The sequence below is a fragment of the Pelodiscus sinensis genome, chromosome 8 (assembly GCF_049634645.1).
Source record: "Pelodiscus sinensis isolate JC-2024 chromosome 8, ASM4963464v1, whole genome shotgun sequence".
Lineage (NCBI taxonomy): Eukaryota > Metazoa > Chordata > Testudines > Trionychidae > Pelodiscus > Pelodiscus sinensis.
In genome coordinates, this window is record NC_134718.1 from 70838530 (window position 1) to 70857779 (window position 19250).

At 49.9% G+C, this 19250-nt stretch overlaps 1 protein-coding gene across 1 annotated transcript; it reads right to left on the reverse strand.

The window, feature by feature from the left end:
- Positions 1-486: 486 nt before the first annotated feature.
- On the reverse strand, positions 487-18903 carry GSTO1 (glutathione S-transferase omega 1). The gene is made up of 6 exons (XM_006135385.3): positions 18747-18903; positions 17814-17922; positions 10221-10443; positions 8752-8853; positions 4281-4387; positions 487-983 (listed from the first exon to the last, which is right to left on the reverse strand). Exons 1-6 carry the CDS (start codon positions 18778-18780, stop codon positions 830-832), a joined length of 729 nt encoding a protein of 242 aa, XP_006135447.2. The 5' UTR covers positions 18781-18903; the 3' UTR covers positions 487-829.
- Positions 18904-19250: the final 347 nt, after the last annotated feature.

The window sequence follows — 19250 nt, forward strand, 5'->3', positions numbered from 1 at the left end:
CCGTTTTGCGCTCTAGCAACAAACCCATCATGGGCACAGTGTAGGCTGCAGCACTGACCGGGCCTGATGCTTGGTTGATGTTCAAGACTAAAATAAAATGTACTGCAAAAGAAGCCTGGAGTAAAGGGTAGGCCCTTGTGAATCTACACATCCCAAAAATGAGGTTACCCAGCTTAAAAACCCTCAAGCTACTTTCTCTTCCACTATTACCATTTTGAAGGTGGACCCAGCCTGGAAGCATTTGAAGTTGAAAGTTCATCCATGAAACTTGTCAGATTGGGACTGAAAAAACCCCTGCAGGTACTGGAAAACCCCCCTGCAGAGTCATACCAAGTAAGTTGCTTTGGACTGCTGATCCCAAGCTTTTCCCTTACAGATCACTCTCCCATCGCCTGTCAACACCAGAGGGACATTGGAAGCACTAGTGTCATGCCCAGGCCGTTCTGAGGTTGCAGCATTCAGTCAAAGAGGGAAGGAGTTAGCAGGTTTAAAGCAATAATTCTGCCTTTACTGTTCAAGTACCAGAATCACAACAATCAAACCATACAGCAGCCAGACATTGCTGTATACAAGGAAGACAGATGAAGGGTTAAATCTTCGGGGCTCATTGGCCTCGATACAAAACTGCTAGTGACCTTCTGTCAGAGGCCAGCACATTTCTCCTCCCCCCCCCCCCCCCCCCAAACCCTTCAGGAAGTTTCTCATCCTTTCCTAGGATTTAGTCCCTTTTTAAAAATGCAAACACAACTGCCCAATCCCAGCCGAACACAGCACGTGCACTGCAGGTACCCAGAAGAAATAGCTGCCACAGGCGGAGGGCCACTTAAGCTCACAGCCCATAGTCGCACGCCTCCGGACTGTTCTTGACATACAGCTCAAAAAAGCCTTGCAGCGTTTGAGAGTCAGTCACCGTAGCCTTGACAGCAGGATCGTTCTTCATGGCTTCCACCCAGCGCCTGAGCTTGGGGGCATGCTGCAGGCCGCTGTGGGAACAGGAAAAGGGATGAATGAGCAGAGGGGAAACTGGATGCTGAATATTACTGTTCGTATTGCCTTCCCCTCCCTGAAGAGGAAATCCAAAACAGACAGAGGCAATACAGTTCAGGCCACAATGCAAGAAGGGTCTCTAAGTGCATCTGCACTGCATTTCAAACCCCCACATACTGAGCCTCCAAACTTGGGCTTCCAGAGTTGTGTGTCGAGTTGTTTGGGCTCGGGGTGGATCTCAAGTTGTGAAACCCACTCCCTTCCCCTGGCTTCAGAGCCCACGCTCAGCATTGCCACCGGTTAAGTGCCACCCCTCAGGTTCCCCCCTGCTTGGAGAATTGCAGCCATGAATTCAAAATGCAGGCCATACCCTGTAAGGCTGATCATCTTTATGGAGCTGTGGCTGCATCACCACTACTTCTGGAGCCCCGACCAAGGCTAGGTCTACACGCGCAGCTTCTTGCAGGAGAAATATGCAAAGGAGGCTAAGTGTGGAATATTGCCAAGCCTCATTTGCATACCTAATGAGCTGCCTTTTTTGCAGAAGAGGCTCTTGCGCCAGGAGCTATCTACATTGCGCCTTTCTCATGCCAAAAACCCCTCTTGTGCATTGCCATTACACAGATTATTTTCAGGAATAACGACATTGCACAAGAGGGTTTTTGTTGTGCAAGAAGGGGCAGTGTAGATGCTCCTTCTGGTGCAAGAGCCTCTTCTGCAAAAATGGCAGCTCATTAGGTATGCAAATGAGGCTCGGCAACATTCCACACATCCTCATTTGCATATTTCTCATGCAAGAAGCCTGAGTGTAGACCTAGCCTAAGAGAGGTTCCTAGTGTGCTGTATCTACCATCCTTTAGAAATTCTATTCTACTCGGGAACGGTGGCCGGGGGAGGGGGATGTATGCCATCCTCTACTGTAGAGAGACTGTTTCACTGGAGTAGAGGTGGAAGATAATCACATTACACTGGCTGCTTGTGTGGGTCAGACATGCCCATCACCCCCTATCCCAACATATCCCCTTCTTGCCATCTCAAGAGCCCCTTCTGCCCATACATCTTGTTTCCAAATAACTCATCAGTCACTGCTGGCCTGTCACTGGTCAGAGTTTCTGGGTAAATGCACCTTCCCCACTGAGTGCCAGTCAACTCCAACCGCTATCCCGCCCCAATCCCTGGGCAGGGACACTGGCCCACTCCCTTTGGACCAGGGGAGGGTTTTTAAGCTGCACCACTTCCTGCCTTGGAGATACGCAGATTGGCACGCTATGGCTACAGGCCAGTGCCTGGGCTCTGCCTTCTGAGGGCTCTGAATGTCTTCCCCACAGTTACAAGTTAGACAGCTCTCTCGCGGCAAGTTTTATTCGTAAGGAAAATCCATTACAGAACCACCCCACAACACACCAAACGAGCCTCCCAGGAGACACCCATCAGCAGGACCAAGTCTTTCCAACCCTTCCAGAAGAGGTGGGGGGCCCCTGCAGCAGAAAGGGGCCACCCTCTTTTGACCCCTTTGCTGGATCAGAAAAAAGGCCCCAAGCCAGGTTAAACAGCTATTTTATCAGAGGCCCTTTCTTTGCCTTGTTGAAACTGGGTCTCCAGAAATCCATCTGTGTACACAAGCCTCCAGCTAGGATGATACCACTTTACAGGTGGCAAATAACCCTCCCTTCTGGAGTTGTGTACAACACCTGGCCCACAAGGAATACAATATGGTCCCCAAAGACACAGCATGGGGCTGATATTGCCATCCAAACCATGCATCATAAAAGCCACACCCTGTTTGCTATCAGGCTATGTCTACACTGCAGCACTTTTCTGGGCTATCCAGAAAAGCTATGCCATGTTCAAGGAATGCATTTGCTTTACCAAAAAAAATTTGGTAAGGTGGACATATTTTCACCCTCTCTGTAAGCCTTGTTGTGTGAGGAAGAGATGTGCCAAAAGAGGTTTTTCTGGTATTTTGCACCATGCAGAGGTGCCAAATTTCAGAAAAACCTCTTCCGAAAGAGAGGTCAGAAAAAGATGCGCAAATTGCAGTCTGCAATTTGCGCATTTTTCCAACTTTTCTTTGTAGTATATAGACAGCCTCATGCAGACAGTTAACAGCTACCATTGCTAACTTTCTCCCTTCTTACCCCCAGCCCCCGAATATTCTGCACATTAGAGCTTGCAACTTCCAGTCAGCTAGTCCAATACTTCTTCTGCACATCTCCCATCTGACAGTGAACTCAGCTCTTAAAATGAATCTAAGTGCCTCTCCCTAGGAATAAGGCCATGCTAGTAGCACCTCTCCTCTCCATCTGCACATCTTAATCCCAAAGGAGAAGCTAAGTTGCTTGCTGGCTTTAGCCCTTGCTTCTGGTGCCAGAGGTCATGAGTTTGGATGCTAGGGTCTCCTTATATCTTCACAGAAGGATTGGGGAGGTAACTGGGAACTTAAGAGAATGGGGTTCAACTCTCTGCTCTCACAATCACTGGAAAGTCACTCCGCTCCCCACCTGTACAGTGGGGGATGACAGACCTTTACTGTGCAGGGAGCATTCATATATTAAAAGTTATGTGGGGCTTGAGCTGTGGCAATGGGTGCCCCACAAGCCAAAGGTTCACTGTGTGAGGCTAGCTGCACTACTCCTGCAGAACTTCAGGAGACCTGATTTCAATAGGGTAGGGTCCCTTCCGGTACACAGTGAAGTCCTGGTGAATCGCAAAGGCTAGAAGGTGGAACTGTAATACAGCACATCCCAACAAAACCCATTCCACTGCTCTGATCAAGTCATTTACTTGTTCCCATAACACAGGAACTAGGGGGTCACCAAATGAAATAGGTAGCAGGTTTAACACAAGCCGGAGGAAATATTTCTTCATACAATGCACAGTCAACCTGTGGAACTCCTTGCTGGAGGATGTTGGGAAGAGCAGGACTTTAATAAGGGTCATAAAAGAGCTAGCTACATTCATGGAGGATAGGTCCATCAATGGCTATTGCCAGGATGGGTAGGAATGGTGTGTCCCTAGTCTCTATAAGGCGCTGGGAGTGAATGACAGGAGATGGATCACTTGATTCCCTGTTCTGTTCATCTCCTCTGGGGCACCTGGCATTGGCCACTGTCTGAGGACAGGGTACTGAGCTAGATAGAACTTTGGTGCGGCCATTCTTACGTTCTTATTTCTAGAGAGTTTTCACCTTCCATTCACAATCTAAGCAGGAGTGTTCTCCACTGGGGTAATTTAGAGTTAATTAGAAGCTTACTTGGAAACAGGTACCGTCCATAAAATGTTCGAGCACTTACTCAGGCAATTGGAAGAATTCCAGGCGTTCAAACCAAGGCCAGATCATGTAGTCAATCATGGACACAGAGTCCCCACCAAAGAACAGTGTCTTGCGACCGGCTAAAATCTGCCGAGGACAGGAGGCAGCATTTCACATTAAGAATAAGAGTTACATGGGAAAGCCCTACAAAAAACAGGTTATGTTGCACAACAAGAGCTGGGGGGGAGGAGATGGACAGGAGAGCGACTGCAGAAATGGCGCCTTGTCGTCTAGATGAAGGATTCTTAGGGAGCCAAGTCAATCACTGACAGCTCCAGTATCAGTTGAGCCCCTTTACATCATAGGTTCCCAAATTGGGGGGGTGCCCCCCTGTGGGGTGTGAAGAAATTCCAGGGGGGTGACCCAGCCCCCCTCTCCCCTTCAGTCCTCCCCCAAGGATGGAGCATTCCAGGCAGACTTCAAAATGGCCACCTTAAAAGTGCATCTTTTTTGGTCCACTGGTCCCAGGAATTAAAGGGGCCATGCCTGTTTCTCTGCCCTGGTCAGTTCCCCCCGCCCAAACAAGTTTTGCTGCTATTTTTTGGAGGAAGGCATGAGGATCTCAAAAATCAAAAAGGGAGCATCATGCTGAGAAGTTTGGGAACCACTGCTTTACATGACAGCAGGATTCTATTTAGCTCAAATGCAAGAGGAGCGGCAGAATCTGGATTACTGGCAGTTATGCACAGTCCCATGCAGAACAGTCTTCTCAGCTCCAGGTGGCCAGGCTGGCAGTTAGAGACTGGTTTAAACTAGCAGTCCTGATGTATGCACCAAGACAGAGATGGCAACCAACCGCCCCCTCCTTCCACACATGCTGCAGCTGTGCCATAAACCTAGTAAGCTAGAGCATGGGTTCTAAACGGGGGGCTGTGAAGAAATTCCAGGGGGGCATGAGGCAACCCAACCTCTAACCTCGCCTCCCCCATCAAGTTTTGCTGCCTTGTTCACTTCCTTATTTTGCTCAACAAATGTAGCTGCTATTTGGAGGGAAGGGGTGGGGGGGGAGAAGAGAGGGCATGAGGTGTTTTTCAAAAAGGGGGGCATGATGCCAAAATGTTTGGGAACCACTGAGCTAGAGCATTAGGGTTTCAACTGTATGTGTCTCACCTTATGCCCAATTGAGGTAGCTTTGTGAATGCAGCTCTGCCAGATCACTGTCATGCTTAACCCTGTGCCAGATTCCATCCTCAGACATAGGAGCAGCAGCATCCAGCTCCAAGGAGCAGGAAGATGCACTCTTCCTAGGACAAAACTGAGCCGCTCCAGTGCAGACTTCTAAACGAGTGCAGTGTAAACAGACTGGAGCATGCCACTTTTGCTGCACCTGGAAACTGGTGAAAATCCCCAGCTTCAGATATGAGAGAAGAGGTGCACATGGCCATTCTATGGGGCCTGCTGTGGCAGGATCTGGAAGGATTTGACTTGGATTGGCAACAAGGTCCCCCCAAGCCACCTAGGCATCATCCATAGTCTGATCTCATGTGCAATGTTAGGAGACTGTTCGAGTGAGGCCCGGGCAAAGCTTTGTACAGCACCTAGCACAACTGGGCACTGCGCCGCATGTACAACTCCTCCATGCTATGGGAATGCAAATCGAATGAGCGCCTATGCGGCCTTCCTCCTGAAATAGCACTAGGAGGGGCCACGTCAGACTAACACCAACTTCTCATCCATGGGAAGCAGATGTTAAGAGTCCCCTGGCATCTCCCCTCCTCACCACAACTAAGTGATCTATAAAAAGCCTCTAGCCAGCATCCAGGAGCTGCCTCAGCGACCAGGTGCCAGACAATAACCAGATGTTAGTACAGCACTTGAAAGACTAACAAGATGGTTTGTTAGGTGATGAGCTTTCGTGGGCCAGACCCACTTCCTCAGATCAATTTGGGGAAGAAAATTGGCCCAACCATGTATACCGAAGTGATACAAACAAAAAGTGAACACAAAATTGACAAATCAGATTTTAGAACAGAGGGGGAGCGAGGGGGGAAGGTTAGTTCCCCTCTGTTCTAAAATCTGATTTGTCAATTTTATGTGTTCACTTTTTTGTTTGTATCACTTTGGTATATATGGTTGTGCAAATTTTCTTCCCCAAATTGATCTGAGGAAGTGGGTCTGGCCCACGAAAGCTCATCACCTAATAAACCATCTTGTTAGTCTTTCAAGTGCTGCATAGTCCTGTCTTTTGTTTCAGCTACACCAGACTAACACGGCTGCATCCCTATTTCAGACCTTAGTAGTTTCATAAAGATGTGAACACAGCTCCCTCTGGTGGGCAGCAGCGAGCAGGACAGGACATTTCAGCTCTTGGAACAGACTGAACAGTGTTTGTGTGACTGGATCCTCCTTATCACCCATAGCTTAGACTGGGATTTAAGCCCCAGCAACAGAGCAAGTCTCCCCATTACTTGCAAGTCTATATACACAACTAGAAAATCCTTCCAAATTTTTGGAGCAGCAAGCACCTTGCAGCAAGATTTGGGGTGGGGGGTACATTAGCTCTTCCATCTCGTGAGCTGCACAGAGAAAGGCTCAAGTGCTGTTCAGAAAAAGATCTCAAAAAAGATATTTTGGCATTAGAAAAGGTTCAGAATAGAGCAACAAATGATGAGGGATCTGGAACGGGTCTCATGAGGAGAGGCTAAAGAGACTGGGACTTTTCAGTTTAGAAAAGAGAAGACGGAGGGGGGATAGGATAGAGGTCTATAAAATCATGAATGGTGTAGAGAGGGTGAAAAAAGAAAAGTTAGTCATTAGTTCCCATAATATAAGGACTAGAGGACACCAAATGAAATTAATGGGTAGCAAGTTTAAAACTAATAAGCAAAAGTTCTTCACAGCACACAGTCAACCTGTGGAACTCCTTGCCAGAGGAGGCTGTGAAGGCTAGGACTATAACAGTTTAAAAAAAGAGCAAGATAAATTCATGGAGGTTAGGTCCATAAAAGGCTATTAACCAGGGGGTAAGGAATGGTGCTCCAGGCCTCTGTTTGTCAAAGGCTAGAGAAGGATGGCAGGACACAAATTGATCATTGTCTTCGGTCCACCCCCTCTGGGGCATCTGGCTTTGGCTACTGTCGGCCGACAGGATACTGGGCTAGATGGACCTTTGGTCTGACTCAGTATGGCCGTTCTTATGTTAGAGTGTGAAGCATTTGGAACTGGGGCATTAGCGCAGCTCACTGACAGGTTAGATGGAGGTACCCGAGAAACAGGGACATGGGAGGGGTGTGCAGCAAGGCAGCTTCTTGCTCAAGGGAGGATTTTTGCTGGTGAACAAGCAGTCCTGCCAATCAGAGCCAGGTATGGTTTTTGGGGGCTGCTTTATTTCTAGAAGGCCACAGGCCTCAGACCCACAAGGGCGTTTGTTCATTCCGACAGTCCTATTTTAAGGAATCCTGTCAGAGAGACAGTAGGAAACCCATCAGCACATCTTCGTCAAAGAACCATTGACAGCCCCGCAGGTGAACAAAAGCCAGCACCCGAGGTAAAAGTAAATTAAGATCCCCACTATATAGACCCAAAGCCGCCTGTTGCAGCGCCGCTGATGTGGGCGGCAAACTGTTGCACTAGCAATAGGGATGTAAAATCCTGTTTAATTAGTTAAATGTTAAGTTTAACTGATTAAAACGGGGCCAGCAGGGCCCACTTCCCCCCTCCCCTTTCCCCGCTCGCAGCAGGCCCCATGGGACTGCAGCAGGCCCCATCAGTTAACTATTAGTATCCCTAACTAGCACATGGTCCATAGCTGGAGTTTTGCGGAGTCCCCGAAGCCAGACTTATTTGGCAGACGTGGTTAAGGCACATCAGTTTCACAACCAGCATCACATTCAGCCACCTGCGACTTCCCTGCTGCAGTGAGTCAGGTATACAGGTCACCTCGCTGTGAAATCGAGTTGGAGATCAAGGGAGACAGACTCACGAGCCTCAAGATTCAAGTGCCTTAACCACTCAGCCACCAGCCCTTCAGAGAAGGGACTGTATTCCATGGGAAGGGTCAAGGAGAAAGGACAATAGCTCTTAGAATAGAGGGTGCCAGACACTAAAAATATAACCCTAACATTGCTGTACCCATCTCTGTCACCACAAAAATATCAGAGGGACTTGGCGGCGGACACACGAACACACCGGGGTTGTAACAACTCAGTCTGAAAGCTCTCTGGCCTCAGAAGGCAGGAGACAAAATATAGCAGATGTGGCTAGTCCTTAGTTTTGCGCCACCCCTCTCTCCTACCAAGTCTACCACGGCGTTCACAATTCAAAGCCCTAGTTTAAACTGTGCCACACTTAGCCATTGCCATTTTCTATGCCACCCCTCACTGAGAGGGGAGTAAGTTACAGGGCCATAGTTAGAACGTCTGAAATAAGAGAGACGGAGACAGAGAGCCCACCGTCTGCAAGCAGAAGAGGACTTCCATTTACCATAGGTTACAGACAGTGCCGCTTCTTACCTGCTCAAATTCGCCAATCTTCTCAATGAACTCTGCTTTCAACGCTGAGCTGTCCTCCCCACTTTTAATGGCTAGAAGATATTTGAAGGCTAGAGGTGACAACTGAACAAGCCAGAAAAGACAAGGTTACAAGAGGAGGACTTCCTTGCAGAAGGGAGAGTTTTATTTCACCACAGGAATAGTCACATGTCACTTTAAGGATCTGGGCTGAAGTATCTGAAATCAATGGAAGTTAGATGCCTGAACAGGATCTGGGCTTTAGTGCTTAAATTTAGGTTTTACTTAAAAACCAAAAATCCCCACACCACATATATAAAGCCTAATAGCGACAGACATGCTCTTTGTTACAGAGAAAGGCAGGTTACAAAGAACGTAAAGGCTATTCTGAAGGGTTGTAATTGTTCGGGAGAATCCGAAGAGGGAAACTCACTGATCAAGCTGCCTAGGGTACAAAAAACTGCAATAAAAATGGCGAAATGCAAATTTTGACATTCTAATGACAATTTTGAAATTCCAGTAAATGTTAATAGAAAAGGGTATTAAAAATGGACAGATTTAGACACTTAAAGAGACAGTATAGGCCTTTTTCTCCAAGAACTTTGAGAAGTTAGATCATATTGTAACTCGTGACAAGTATTAGTCAAGTGTATTTAGCTCTTTTAAAGCTTCCATTTGGCTTCCAAACAGTGTACAGACCTATGCTTTGAGGAATTATCCGAAAGTTACGATTTGAGAGTGGCACTGATGCCAGCATTCACCCCGTTGGCCGCCCTGGCTTCGGGCGGGTCTACAGGCTGTGGCAAAGCATGTTCTAATTGCCCCACGGAGCCTACTGATGCATTCCAAAAGGTCTCATTCCTGTGTAATGCAATTTGATCCAGGACTGTATTAATGCAAAAAAGGCATCCTTCAGAATACGCCAGCAGGGTTTACACGGGGCAGTTAGAACACCGCATATTAGACCTCTTAAACCCACATGCTGCTCCCCGCCCCCATCACACACACCCTTCCCTTACCTCTCGGACACACTTTGCTGCACCATGCAGACAAGCCCCAACACGGCTCTGCTAACCCAGTTAAACCGAGACCTGCACACATCAACTAGCTTAAGAGGTCCTGCTTCCCCCTCAGGTATCCCTTTTTTCTGTCTGTCAAATGCTGGCAGAGATGCAAACAGCTTAGCAGCGTTTGCCAAGTGGCTCTATTCTAGTTAATAAAGTGATTTTTAGGCAGCAGAATCCTTAGACATGTAAAGGAACATCTAGCCTCTGCCAGTCTGGAACGGGTGACGGGGGAGGGATCACTGGATGATTCCCTGTCCTGTTCACGCCCTCTGGGGCACCTGGCATCGGCCTCTGCCAGCAGACAGGTTACTGGGCTAGATAGACCATTGGTCTGACCCCTTATGGCCATTCTTATATTACATCTACAGTGCTGCTCTCAGTCAGGTAACCAAGCCCCTACTGTACCTTGGAGAATCTTTCCAAGAGCATCCTTTGACACGCTCGCTCATAAGGGTCAGCAGGGAGCAGCTTCTTCCCGGGATAGGCTTCGTCCAAATACTCGCATGTGACTGGAGACTCATAGACCAGCTGACCCTTGCTGGTCTCCAGAATAGGCACCAAGCCAAAGGGATTCTTCTCAAAGAGCCAGTCGGGTTTGTTTTTCAGGTTGACGTTGACTGTTTCATGCCTGAAGCGTTCGAGACACAAAGCAAGATCGGCTTGTTTGTCAGCTCAGTCCAGTAAATTGCAAAGGAAGCAATAGTGTTGACCCCTAACTAACCAAGGGGAGGATACAGAGGCACGGGGGGGGGGGGGGGGGGAGGAGAGAGAGGAGAAAGCAGGCAGACACCCGCAGGGATTTACCACCTCCCCTTTCTTCAAGTCCGGATGGTCGTGCAAGACTGCCATGTTCTGGGGCTTCTAATATGGCATATTAGGAATCACAGTCCAGCAAGGAAAGAGGAAGAGTACAGGTGACTGGTAGCACTCTGGAGGTGCACTACACCCACACACCCCGCCCAGTCTCTGCCAAAGTTTGGGGTGTGAATGGTTAACCAGGGTGAGGGTCAGGAGCAGCTCCCTGCCTACCCCAGCCAGTGTGCTGCTCTAGCCCTGCAGGCAGGGGCTGATCTAGGCAGCTGGAGCAGCCCATCTGTGGCAAGCTAGGCTCTCCTGCCACAGCTTACACACTGGCTCCCTGGAAGCCAGCTTCTGCTATATAAAAGCAATATATGTGTTGTATATTAGAGCCCTTCCCCCACATAGCTGCCAGGATTTTTAGCAGTTATATTTTAAACGTCTTTACGACCCTAGCCAAATACTAGTTGCTAAATGGAGTGCCCCACATGCTCCCTCCCTGTTCCTCTTGGTGGCCCTTCCCCATACTCCCTTCCCCTGCAGGCTCCAGTCATCTATGACTAAGGCATTGTCTACCTTAGCACATTGTTGCCAAAAATTGCCTTTTGTCAAAAAACAGAGCATTTACACTGCAATGTGACTAGTCGGGAAAAACACCCAGTTTGGACAACAAAAAACTCCCCACCCCTTAATGTCAACACAGCCAGGATGGACTTTGTTTGTTTTGTTGAGAGAACTGGCTTCCACCAGTATCCCACCATGCCTGCCCTGATGGCTGTGCTCAGTGTTCTGTGATCTCTGCTGCCCTACAGGCATGTGCCCTTCACCCTTCAAAGCTCCAGGAAGCATCTGACAGCTGAGTGAGCTGCTCCCTTTGGGGAACAAACAAAGAACAAATCATTGCAATGTTCCTGTTCTGCCCTGCTAAACACAGCGGCAGACAGACTGCTGTTGCAGGGGGAGAGCTGGAGAGACTGCCGTGCTGCTTTGCCATTCCTCAGCATGGAGTGCTCAGAGTGAAGAAGGAATCCCAAGCACCACAGGGATCCACTCTGCTTTCCCAGGACACTGCACTGTGAGATGCTTACCCACATTGCTTTGCTCTGTCAACAGGGTGCCAGCAATGTGGCCATGAAATGTCAACAATGGGAGGCAGAAAAACTGGTTTGACTGGTTTCCACTTTTGGCAACTTTTGCACGTCCACAGTACTTCTGTCACCAAACCTTCCCAGTGTAGACCTCGCCTAAGAGCTCCCCTTTGTTAAGCCAAGTCCTACCCAAATACAAGGACAAAGCAGAGAATGACACCTTGGACAGCAGGGTGGGGAATATGAGTCTCTGCCAGGCTGTATCTCTGGAGCCTTTCAAGTTACTGGAACCTGTTGGCATATAGGCACAGCCCCACCTTGGGGTCCCTAAGTATGCACAGGTTTTATCTGGCACCCCACACCAAGTGGGGAAAGTCAGCTGTCCAACTGCACCACCCTCCTGAGCGCAGCATTGACACTTCATGCTCCCAGGACGTTAAGTCGACCTCTCCCCCAAAAATTTACCCTCCAGGCTGAAGTTTAACTGACTCCAAGAATCAAGCACATGGGCTAGTCTGATCTCTATGCCCGTCACTTCAGAATACGGATTACACAAACCTAGCATCCTAAATAGAACGTCTGTCACTAGGTCACCTTTCCCTTGGGAATCCTTAGAGGCAGGCAGAATCCTCCACTCACTCGCCTACCCCGCCCCTACAGAGGCCTCCTTCTCCTTTCCCCCCCTCTTCCCCAGGAGTTTTTAAAGACTTCCAATAGGATGCAGCTATTTTGTGCTGCTGCAGTAATTTTCCATTATTTTCCACTACCACCCTGCCATCCCCCTTCACACACACAATAGGAAAGGGTGCCTCCTCCCAGCTGCAGGAAACCCAATCGGCAAGGGGTATTACTTAGAATAGGCCATTGAATGCTGCTCACCATTGTCTCTGCTAGGCTAGAGACATAACACCCCTGCTCAGGGTGGATCCATATTAAGAAGGTGAAAAAGTAGCCAAGTTAACCAGTTACCTGGTGAGCCTCACCCATTAACCATTACCCGGGTGTTAGCTGTATGGACAATGTAAAATCAAAATGGAGTCTGTACATGAAAGAACAATTCAAAATGGAACCCAAGTGACTTTGCCACCAAAACACCACCTTTGCTCACAGCACCTGGCTATGCTCACAGCACCACCAAGCTGCACATGGCACTGAATGTGCACAAGGCCCCAAAGATTTTGCACTGGGTACACCTTGCTTTTGCACTCGGGACCTTCCGAATTTTCCCACCTTCCCCTACCATCCTGGAGGAGAGTCGTTCCATTGTTGAAGACCGTGGTGAAGGCCCAGTCCAGTGACAGACCAGACCTGACTCCGCTGCTGCCCACAGGGTGCTTTGGTCCACAGCTGTAGCAATAGCTCAGCGAGCCTCAGCTACCTGCTTCTACCCACACCATCGGGATTGGGACCACAGAGCTCCTTCCATCATTCTGTGCCTGCTGTGGCAGAGGCCCCTCAAAGCAGCCAGAACTGCTCTACCTGCAATTCACAAACTGTACACTGGTCCACTGCGAAGGCAGGGACTAAGCAGTGAACTGAACTGTTTGCCATACCACCGTTAACACTGGAGCATCAAGACGCCTCAGTGTTCCTCCCCTGAAAGCTACCACCAGCTAAAGCAGTGGTCCCCAACCTTTTGGGGCTGCTGGGCGCCTGGAGGTGGGGCCACCCATGCACCACACTCCCGGGGGCGGGGCTGCTCCTGTGCCACATGCCCAGGAGCCGGGACGCCCATATGCCACACGCCTGGAGCAGGCACAGCCCTTGCACCGTGCACTTGGGGGTGGCCCCACCCACACGCTGCGCACCGGACACCACGTTGGGGACCACTGAGCTAAAGGATTGAAGGTCCTGAGCCTCAAGCTGCCACAGAGAGACGAGTATAATTTTCTGCTGTTTGTTATATCTACTTTGTTTTCTATTATATCAGAGGGTGAAGGGTTGTTTTGTTCTTTTAATCTGTTCAGTGTTCGTAATCCATTGTGTTAACTTACCCTTTATCGGTTGCACTTCACAATATACACGGTTATATCTGAACACTATACGTGTCTGTTTATTCAGACTCGAGCTGAGAAACCTGCCGGTGACAGATACGGTGGTTTCCAGGTCGGGCCATCTTCTGGGACAAAGGCATTTAACATGGTTTAAGATCTGGCCCATTAACTTTAGTTTACTAGTGTGCCTTTGCTGGTAACGCGGGAGTAGCCCTGTGTGGGCTAGAAGTCGGCAGCCTTGGGAGGGAGGGGGAAGGCTGCCGGTGCGAGTCAGAAGGCTCCTGTGGGGCAGAAATAGCAGTGGGGGAGGACCCTAAGCCCCTCCCCCACCCACTGTCTGCATGAGGCTGCTGACTCCAACCCTCTCCAGGCTGGGAGCCAGCAGCCTGGCAAGGCTGGAGGTGTCCCTGCCCGCAGTGCAAGAGCCACGCGATGGCTCTAGCCCAGCAGGCTAGAATGGCCCACCTCCGTTTAATTAGTCAACTGGTTAAATGTTAAGTGTAACTGGTCAACTCATTAAACAGGATTTTAAACCCCAAGTCTACATGCATATAGGCTTCATGTGACAGCAGTTTCATGATGCCATGTCAGACTTATCCACAACTCACAAGTTGCATAAGCAGAATCCCAAATTTGTCCATCACGTAAGCAGCAGCCATTGTAAAAGCAGTTAAGCTCCGCGAAAATATGGTCCCCATTCAGACTGCATGTGCTCTTGCAACACTCCCGTTATGTGCACAGGAGGAAAGAGGCAGGACTCACATTCTGGAGTAACATCCTGCAATAAAATTTTATGCTCCAAAGGGAAAATAGACTATTTTTTCTAACCTTTGTTTTTTTATAAATGAACAAGATTTGTGCATACTGGAGATTTTTTAGAAGTCAGTTTAATTAACCTGGATTTTGAACATGTTGTACACAAAAGCTAATATTTGTTGAGTGGTCATTCCATCGTGTACCTGTCCCCTGGAACAAACTTCTGTAGTGTCTCCAATTAAGCATGTCAGCTAACTCAAAGCAAATGAGACCACCACTGCAATAAACCAATGTAAATACTGGCAATTCCCAAAGTGGGAAAATCATTATGTGATGCTAGTATCCTTTCCAACACTTTTGGCAGTCTGATATCTGCAGGAACAGGGACTGCATGAACTGTTCCCAACTCCCGTGCGTCAATGTAGAGCCGCACAGTGATTGCGCAGGTGCCTGCACAGCAGCTTGCAGGACCACAAGTTTCAATTGCAAGCTCTTTGCAGCATGGACCCATCTTCTGTCATGGCAGTCGTGTTTGACGCTCTTTGGGCATTAGGTAAGTCACACTTATAGCTCTTCTATGTAACTGCTGCCAAGAAACTATTAGAGGACATGTGGGTGAGGCAGTCTCTTTCATTGCTTCCAGCAGAAGCTGGTTCAAGGTTTTGAGCTACACAGAGCTCTTCATAAAAGTTTGCCTCCTCCCCCAAACAAAAGTTGACAAAGATTCCACACACACACACACCCACACACACCCCCCACACACGTCCCACAACACACCCTGACTCTTTAAAATGCTGGGATTAACACTAACATTGCCTACAAGGAAACTATTGACTAATTGTCTGTCCTAGCAAAGGTTCCCAAACAGAATCACATACCTGACCACTAGGCTTCCACATGCCTAAGGTCATCAGGGATAATAATTCCACTAGGGATGTGACTTGTTGACTACCCAGTAAGCTACTTGACTAGTCACTTCCCTTCCTCCCTTCTCCCTGCCCCCCCGCTTTCCTGCCTCTGTATCAGATGCAGCAAGGCAGGGAGCAGGCTTAAAAACTGGTTTCCCCCAGAACCATCTCCACAGAGAAGCAAAAGCGCAGTGGGGAAAAGGGCACGTAGGACGACTCAAGCAGGCCCTGCTCCGCCAGGTCCCGACTGCTGCACCTCTGTCTTTTAAGGGCAGAAGCACAGCAGGGAATCCAGGGTGAGCAGGGCTCTTGCTATACAGGCAGTCCCCGGGTTACGTACAAGATAGGGACTGTAGGTTTGTTCTTAAGTTGAATCTGTATGAAGTCGGAACTGGCGTCCAGATTCAGCCGCTGCTGAAACTGACCGCCAGTTCTGATTTACATACAGAATCAATTTAAGAACCCCAGGCGTCCCCAAGTCAGCTGCTGCTGAAACTGATCAGCAGCTGATTCCAGGAAGCCCGGGGCAGAGCAACTCTGCCTCGGGCTTCCTGTAGTCAGCACTGGTCAGTTTCAGCAGTGGCTGACTTGGGGACGCCTGGGGCAGAGCAGCTGGGGTGCTACTGGGTTGCTCCAGTAGCGCGGCTCCTCGGCGCTACTGGAGCAACCCGGCAGCACCCCAGCTGCTCTGCCCCAGGCGTCCTGATTCAGCCACTGCTGAAACTGACCAGCAGCGGCTGAATCAGGACACCTGGGGCAGAGCAGCTGGGGTGCTGCCGGGTTGCTCCAGTAGCGCCCAGAGCAGCGCTGCGGGACCAACCGGCAGCACCCCAGCTGCTCTGCCACAGGCATCTGGAGAAAAGCCTAGTCTGCTGGGGGGGGGGGGGGCGTACTAGCTGCGCCCTCCCCACCCCAGCAGACCAGGAAGACGCGGGCAGCGGACCTAGACGCACCGCGGTCCCGCCACCTGGGTCCTCCGCGGCTTTGCTCCCAGTCTCCTTGGTCTGCCAGGGAGACGGGGAGCAAAGCCTCTGAGGACCCCAGCAGCGGGACAGCCACGGGGCGTCTGGGCTGTCCTGCTGCCAGTTTCCCCGAGGCTTTGCAAAGCCTCAGGCAGCAGCGGCTGAATCAGGACGCCTGGGGCAGAGCAGCTGGGGTGCTGCCGGGTTACTCCAGTAGCGCCGAGGAGCCGCGCTACTGGAGCAACCCAGCAGCACCCCAGCTGCTCTGCCCCAGGCGTCCCCAAGTCAGCCGCTGCTGAAACTGACCAGCGGCTGACTACAGGAAGCCCGAGGCAGAGTTGCTCTGCCCCAGGCTTCCTGGAATCAGCTGCTGATCAGTTTCAGCAGCAGCTGACTTGGGACGCCTGGGTTTCTTAAGTTGAATCTGTATGTAAGTCAGAACTGGCATCCAGATTCAGCCATGGTTGAAACTGATCAGTTTCAGCAGCGGCTGACGCCAGTTCCGACTTACGTACAGATTCAACTTAAGAACAAACCTACAGTCCCTATCTTGTACATAACCCGGGGACTGCCTGTAGTTCAGTGTTTCTCAACCAGTGGTACAAGTATCCTTAGGGGTACTCAAGAGACCTTGGGGGGGAGGGGGATACATCAACTGAAATTTGGAGAAAACTGAATTTGTTTTAAGTTTTAAAGCGCTTTCTTATTTTTGTACTTTACACCCAAAAATTCCACCACCCGCCCGGCTACAATTAAGTTGCTTAAACAAATGTGTTGCAATGGTAGAAAAAAGATGTCTGAAAACTATAGGTCTTGGGGGTATTTTTTTGAAGAAGGGGTAGGTACTTTATAAAAAAGGTTGAGAAACACTGGTAGAGTTAACTTGGGACGAGGCATGAGTCAGCCACCATGTAGGGGTCACAACTTACTAACCACAAGCTAAGTCTTGTTCCTTAATCACTTGTAAACAAGGAATAAAACTCGTCCCTATTAAATAGGAACTATTGTTAATAAAGTTATTTCAGAAGAGGATCTACGCAAAGCTAGTCATGCAACTTTTTCAAAGCCAACAATGAACACAAATACATTTACCACAGAAATCACAAACATGCTATATTTGAAGGCGCTGTAAGCAGTGTTCCCTCCAATCTTTTCACTAAGAACTGGAAACCTGAATGTAACCCCACAACAGGTTGCTGGGAAACAATTTAAAAAGCAGTTCTGAGTACCGGCTACACTTCTACTCTCCCCACTAAAACATATTTAAGCTATTTCCTGGATTTTGCCTTTGTAGCCCTTTAAAAAGTTACAGTGAACAAGGGTGCATGATTCATCCTGTTAGCCATGGTAAACTATGGAAGATCACCACTCTTGGACAACTCATTTTTACAAGGGAAAGTCACAGAAGTGTTACATGAAAGCAGCAGAAGACGCTTCAGCCCCTAGCACTTTGACACCAAGGAGACAGCCAGCACTTGTTATTTGATCTTACTTAATTCCTTTGGCCTTCAAGACAAGACGCGTTCTCTCTGCAAAGGGACAGAAGCGCATGCTGTAGAGGCGGATTAAACCCTCTGGGACAGGGCCTGGAGCAGGGCTTCCTACAAGAGAAGTGACACTGGTTATTCTGCATTCACACCAGCACAAACAGGCATCCTCTTAACTGGAGGCTAAAAAACAAAGCAGCCTGGGGAGAAAGTGAGAGGAGTCCAAAATTCTTGCTGGTAGGAGCTGCCCTGCACTGATAACTACTCCCCATTGCTAAGGGGGCTGGTGGGGAGAATTAGGCTGTTTTGCTTTGGGGCAAGCCCTAGGGTGAATCAGTTCTCCAGTGAGAAGTCTCAGCCTCTCCAGCCTCCCACCAGAAGGAGCCAAACTCTTCCCCAAGGACTCAGCCCCTGGCAGATGAGGGCACTCACAAACCCTGTGCAAAATCCCAGCAGCATCCTGCACCCCAGCAGTGAGAGTAACTTCAGTTTTTTCCCCAGGCACTCTCCTAGTGCAACCCAGGATCCTGCCAGCTCTTTAAAGAGCTCCCTGCTGGCTTTTGGGAGCCGCATACCTGGCCCCCTCGCTTACTTTCACCGCTGCAAGTACACACACACACACACCCCTCTCCCCGGGGCCATAGGCTCCAGCGGGTGCAGGAAGAGCCTCTCCCAACCCTGAGCGAGCAAAGAGCACAACAGGTCCGGGGAGGGAATGTGCTGCAGCCCTTCCCAGCACACCCTGCCCCCGGGGGAAAGAAAGACACCCCCGGTGCATGCAATTAGCCCCCTCCCGGAAGAGCCGGGGGGAGACCTCAGTGTACCAGGGCTACAACCAGCAAGGCAGGGCTCGAGGGTGCAATGCAACTACAACCCCCCCCCAGGGCATCCCCTGCAGCCCTTGTGCAAGGGACGCAGCGCGAGGCAGCTGCACCCACCTTTCCCCAAGCTCCGCGCGCTCTCCCCGGCCATGGCTCCCGCTGCGCGCGCTGGGGCAGATCCAACACCCGGGGCGCCGGCGCTTAGATGGGCAGGCACGCGCGCTGCACGCGGGGCTGCTTAAATAGCAGCTCGTCCGGCTCGGTCCCTCCCCCGCGTGCCAGTTAAAGGGGAAGGAGCAGCAGCAACACATGACGTATGACTCACTGGAACGCACCAGCCTCTGCCCCAGCAACTCACCCCATGGCCTGCTCCTGTAGCTCCTTTGATCCACGTTTCCTCTTGCACCGCTGCTCAGGAGCGATTCAAAGGCTGCCCAACTGATTAGCAGTGCTAAGTTTTTGGTTTCTACTTTTGGGCACCTTTGCACATGCCGTGGTGCACATAAAGGCTATGTCTCCACGCGTGGCTTCTTGCACAAGTACGGCCGTTCTTGTGCAAGAATCTGCAGAGCGTCTACCCTGCCCGCCTGCTGTTGCGCAAGGAAATTTACAGTACGGCGT